Here is a 5462-nt window from a genome sequence, read left to right as displayed (position 1 = left end):
AGCTGCAAGTTGCACTAAGCAAGGCAACTAAATCCAGTTCAATGCATGTGTGAGACACCAAGCTGTGGGCTATAATTTTAAGCAAGTGGGCGATTTTAATTTGGGGGCTCAATGCAAAAGCAGCGAGTTGTTTTCATCTGTTTTGATACCATAACTTATGTGCAGTTTTGCACCCTCGCTAGCAACTTCAATCCACGAGCTAGGTCTCTACTGTATATGCTTCTTTGTGCCTCCGTTTAACATTAACGATGAACAAAACATTAAAAGATAGCATTCTTAACATGATCTAGTTTGATTTATTTTTTTTGATCTTCCACCTTGCCTCGGAAGTGGATCATCATCAAGACAAAGGAGGTCATGTATGCTTGTTTTGCATGGACCCAAAAATGGTTCAAGGACCAAGACTACATCAACTATGGCTTTTCGTTGAGGCTTGTCTTTGGGTCTAATTACAACCCAAATCACAAAGAATGTGGGGTGGCTTTTATTATTAAGATGCTGTTTGGGTTTGCTGTGTAATTTATTTTTTTATTAAATTTTTTTTTTTAAAAAAAGAATTCCATCATGGGTTTCAAGGCCCATTGCCAATGTGAAGGCCTACGAAGATAGTGAATTTAAAATTATCATATTTGATGAGTAATATATTGTGCATTATTAGTGTTTTTTTCTTCTTTCAATAAGATGACTAGTAGTAAATAAGATAATTATAATATATGGTATTTTGAATATGTTCAAGGGTATCTTTAAATTAAGTTTATTTGGTATAATTATTTAAAATATAAAATATAATATAAATAAATTTAAAAGATAAAAATTCAAACAGGTATAAGTAAATTAAATCCCAAATAAAAATAAAACAACATCCATAAAAAATAAAAGAAAAAATTGCATTCCTCTGTAACGAGAAAACCAAACATGACTTTACAATATTATTAATATATAGTACCATACTAACAAAAAAGAATTGACTTAAGGATAACCTGTTTGCATATGAACCAAGATTTAATCCTTACTCAAACCATTTGTGAAAACTATTTGAACCACCATAAACAAATCATAATTAATGTTAATTTTACTTTCAAGAAATTTAGATTTATGGGATCCATTAACTAGTGGGAGATTCACCCATGAATGATGTTTTTAAAGAAATTCTGTTGACAAAGTTGCTGTGATGCTTTGGGCTGAAACAATTTTTCTGTAACTAGGCTGGCTCAGGACAACGTCAATTGGGCCAACAAGGGTTTAAGGATTTTCTTAAACTGAAAACAGAAGGATCTTAGCCCTCTCTAGGGTTTAAATCGAAATATTGCCCCTCTCTTCTCCTGAAGCACCGAAACAGAGTCACAGAGCCAACAGGAAAACCGAGAGAAGAGCAAGAAAGAAGTAATGGATTCATTTTCTTCACATTCAAGTATGGGATCTGGGTCACCCCAAATGTCAGCAGAAGATTTTAAGGACCAGTTAAAGAATCAACTTGCACAAGCTTATGCCCAGGAGTTCCTTGAGGTTCACTTTTTCTTTATTAATCACTCTCTTTCTCTCTTTTTATTTGCTTCTAATGCATAAATCTTTGTTTTTTTACCATCTTTGGTGGTTTAGTGGAGAAATTGTTTGGTTTTGGGTGTTTTTAGCTTAAAGAATGACTAAAGATGATATTGTTTTAGTCGTCAAAGATGAGTTATAGGTGATTTTTAGTTCAAAGATTGAATTTTTTTTATCTGGGTTTTATATTTATTTTGATTCTAATGTGAGAGTTGCGCTTTAAGTTTCCAATTTTAGGGGAATACAATGCAAGGGCAGGGGAGTATTATTCCGTACTTGTAATAATGATGAGCTTTCCAATTCATGTAATTTGGTGTTTATCTCATCTGTTTAGGGAGAGGACTTAGGTAAAATGTTGATTCTCTACTGTCATTGGGTGGTAAAAGAGTTTGCAACATCTAAGCTTTATGGTTTACGTTAAGTAATTACTTCTGCTTGGTTGTATTTGGTTGAACTGTTGGAGGTAATCTTGTATACAAATCTGCTAGGTTGTTATCTGTTGAAGAGTCGGAGATGTTACTTGTATATAAATGTACCTTTTTTGTGTTCGTATGTGGAGCTTTTGTGAAGATAAATCTTTTTTTCTTCTAAAGGATCAAGAAGTACTTTTTGTGTGGTAATGATTTTTCATGCACCACTTAGGTTGGATTTTCTCATTGCTAAGAAGCCTAGTTGCGTGCGCTGGATTGTCTGTGCAATTCTATGTGCTGGAATCGGGAATTAGAAATTATCTTCTGATCATAAAATTAGAGTTTCAGATGGTAGTCTTGTTCCTAAAATGAAATGATGAAGGTGAACTTGCAGTTTCATCGGTTCAAGTCTAACAGCTGTTTGTGTAACTTCAAATTTCTAAGAAGAGGTTTTACCCTGGCTACTTTATTTATTTGTTATTAGCATTCAAGTGGAGGTTATAAACACATATACCCTGATATTAGTACTGAATTTCAAGTTCATCTCGTTACAAAGTCATGCACAGGCTTTACTTTCCTGATTTTTTGTGGCAGAAGGAAACATATAAACACCTGTGTTCATGTACAAATTTGTATCTTAGTATAGCGTGTTCTCTTAGGATACTGGTTGAGGTATCTACATATATGAGTCGCACTTTCACTTGATCTCTCAAAACCCGGTCAGTTTGGGGTCTTTAGCAGCTCTGGTGTCCTCTCTTTGACTCGCATGTTTTGAAAAATCTGTCAGGTGCTAGGGAGGATATTAGAGCTAATTTATTCTCGAATCACTTTAGTGGCTGGTACTTGTAATCGGATTTTTTGGACCTGGTGGCATCACAAAGTTTACTTTAGTGATACATTTCTTAGAAGCATTTGTCAGTGCTTTCTTGAATTCCTGTTTGAGAAATGGGACTCAATGTCTTGTAATATGCAATAGCTTCACTGGCATTTGTGTGCAATTGTCGACATTACTTGTAATTCCATTTCAATGCAGACTGTGAGGGACAAATGCTTTGCCAAGTGTATAACAAAACCAGGGTCAAGCCTGAGTGGGAGCGAAAGTAGCTGCATCTCCAGGTGTGTGGAACGCTACATTGAGGCTACTGGCATCATCAGTAAAGCTCTTTTCAATGCACCACGCTGAACTTCAAGAAAGTTTCCCCCGAAGATGTCCTGCAAACTATCATGGGAACTCTTGAGCGAGAGCAGAGATTGTGTTTTATATTGTATCCCATTTTTAGCATTTATCATGGGAACATATATTTTCTTAACATTGATCTGTAAAAGATTTATTCAGTTGAATTTCAGCCAATTTTTGGGCAATTAATTAGCATTGTGGCGTATAACGATGGAATTTATATGCCCTTGCAATATGAGAATGCTAAAATAGCAAGAGCATGGTAAAGGATTACATAGGTACTGCGATCTCAATGAATGTATAGATTCTATCAGCCAATATTTACCTGAAATCCCTTCTCCTGATCAATTCATCTGTCTTTTCTTGTACTTTTGAAAAGTTGGAAACCCTTTTTCCATCTCTAAATTGATTTGTACTGGATCGGCTGTTTAGGGGCTTAATCTGTTCAGAATTCTCAAGCTACTCCCTCCATGGCGCCATTAATATGATGCAAAGTTTCTTCCACTGGTATAACGCAGCCAATATATATCACATAATTAGCATGCTTTTAAGTTGTAAGGCCTACTCATCTGTACTGAGAATGTTTTCAAGCTTGTTAACCCGTATCCAACTCAACCTGAGATTTTTATGAGCTTCTTGCTATGATCTCATGGTTTTCCAGCTTCATTGAACGCTAACAATGAAGTCAAGCTCTTATCATTATCGCTGTCATCTTTAAGGTCCAACGTTCCAGATTAAAATGGATAGTTTATCGAGTATAATTTCAGCCCATACTTGGGCAATTACCATGTCAGTAGAGTGCGGTGCAGAATCTTCTAATATTCTGAGAGAATGTACACCTTTTCCAGTGTACACCTCCCCTTGATATGAGAGTGCTAAACTAGCAACCTAAGAGCAACGTATAAAATTACAAAAACAGTGATCTCGATGAATGTAAATAATCTGTCAGCCAAAGCTTCCCTGGATTCCCTTCTCCTCATCATTTCTCTCTTCTGTTTCTCATACTTCCTTAATCCCTCTTCCACTTTAAACTGATTTGTACTGCGCTGGCTGTAAAGGGCCTTATTCAGAATCATCAGACTACTCCTTCCATTGACATGGGCACCTTCTATGTTCTCAATTCTCATGCTGATTTCCCTCCATTCTAAACACTCCTCTCTTTCTGTAATCTTGAATCTAGTTGTTACTATGAATCTGGCCAGCTTCTGAGGAAGCAAACTTTCTTCCACGGGTAGAACGCACCCGAATTGCATCACATAAGTAGCATGATATGGCCAATTCTTCTGTACTGATAATGGCTTCCAGCTTGAGAGGTTAACAGCTTTGCCTGTCTTCTTGTCCACTAGTATCCAACTCAACCTGAGATCCTCTATCAGCTTCTTGCAAAGATTTTCTCTTGATTTTCCAGCCTCATTGAGTGATGATATAGGAGAAGCTAATGCTTCGTCATCGTCATCTTCATCGTCTTTAAGGTCCATCAATTCCAGTTTAAATGGATAATTTAGAAACCATTTCTGTCGCTCGTCAGCGATCATTTCCCAGCTGCTGTCAACAAGTCCATGTTTGAATATATCTACAGCCTCAGGTATGCCATCCGAGATCCTCGAGAGGACACATTTGTTCTTGTAATAAACATCAATCAATGACAGTAGATCAGAAGGAGATGTGCGGGGATTTAGTTCAGCACATTCAAGCACTTTCAAAGAGTTAGCATTGGCAACTTCATCATATAAGACAAGTGGGCAGGCGTCCGAGTAGAATTTGTCGAAGCAACCGTGAACAGAACCTGAAATCAGATGTTCAGCTTCTTCAAGAGCAGTGGAAGGCCACCTGGAATGACACAACTTTTTCCACAAGCTTTGATCACGAGCAATGCCTCGGAGCTCAGAACATGTACTAGCTACCGAAGCGAGGGCTGGGCCATCTACACGAGACATGATATCGGTTAGCAGTTCACCATTCATGCTCTGGAGATGACATATCGGACGCTCCATCATATCTATCTTGGATATATATATTTTTTGCTATCTTTTAGGTGTGGCTGAATTTGGAAATAAAAAAAGCAAAGTCTCGTTCTATATAAGCTACAAGAAACTCTAGAGAATATATATACATTTCTATGGTGTACACAGGTCAAAAAGGCACAATCCAAACGTGCCTAATTTAAGAGATGGGTGGAACAAATGGGAGTTAGCAAATCAAGATGGGTGAGATAGGACTTGATAGCCATTCATAGTCTTTGAAAGACACCGAGTGGTGTGTGACCGTGTCGATTTTTTCAATGCAAAGCATGTGAATGAATGATCAATGTTGATATTGTTATTGATCCTTAT

At 36.9% G+C, this 5462-nt stretch overlaps 2 protein-coding genes across 2 annotated transcripts; one reads left to right on the top strand and one right to left on the bottom strand.

Annotated features, from left to right (window-relative positions):
• The first annotated feature begins 1274 nt into the window (after positions 1–1274).
• LOC7480123 (mitochondrial import inner membrane translocase subunit Tim13) lies at positions 1275–3321 on the top strand. Its single transcript, XM_002300484.4, has 2 exons — positions 1275–1506; positions 2986–3321. The coding sequence occupies exons 1-2, from the start codon at positions 1387–1389 to the stop codon at positions 3133–3135; spliced, it is 270 nt and encodes an 89-aa protein (XP_002300520.1). The 5' UTR covers positions 1275–1386; the 3' UTR covers positions 3136–3321.
• Positions 3322–4004: 683 nt separating this feature from the next.
• On the bottom strand, positions 4005–5123 carry LOC7490719 (probable F-box protein At2g36090). The gene has a single exon (XM_024594054.1). It carries the CDS (start codon positions 5121–5123, stop codon positions 4005–4007), a length of 1119 nt encoding a protein of 372 aa, XP_024449822.1.
• Between the last annotated feature and the right edge of the window lie 339 nt (positions 5124–5462).

This window comes from Populus trichocarpa, chromosome 1, assembly GCF_000002775.5.
Source record: "Populus trichocarpa isolate Nisqually-1 chromosome 1, P.trichocarpa_v4.1, whole genome shotgun sequence".
NCBI classification, from domain to species: Eukaryota; Viridiplantae; Streptophyta; class Magnoliopsida; order Malpighiales; family Salicaceae; genus Populus; species Populus trichocarpa.
Note: the sequence above shows the minus strand (reverse complement) of the source record. Positions and strands in the feature narration are given on the sequence as shown.

Bases quoted from the DNA above. Each gene is read 5' to 3' on its own strand.
- LOC7490719 (XM_024594054.1), bottom strand. From the start codon at position 5,123: ATGGAGCGTCCGATATGTCATCTCCAGAGCATGAATGGTGAACTGCTA.
- LOC7480123 (XM_002300484.4), top strand. From the start codon at position 1,387: ATGGATTCATTTTCTTCACATTCAAGTATGGGATCTGGGTCACCCCAA. The intron at 1,507-2,985 runs GTTCACTTTTTC...ATTTCAATGCAG, and splicing joins ATGCCCAGGAGTTCCTTGAG to ACTGTGAGGGACAAATGCTT.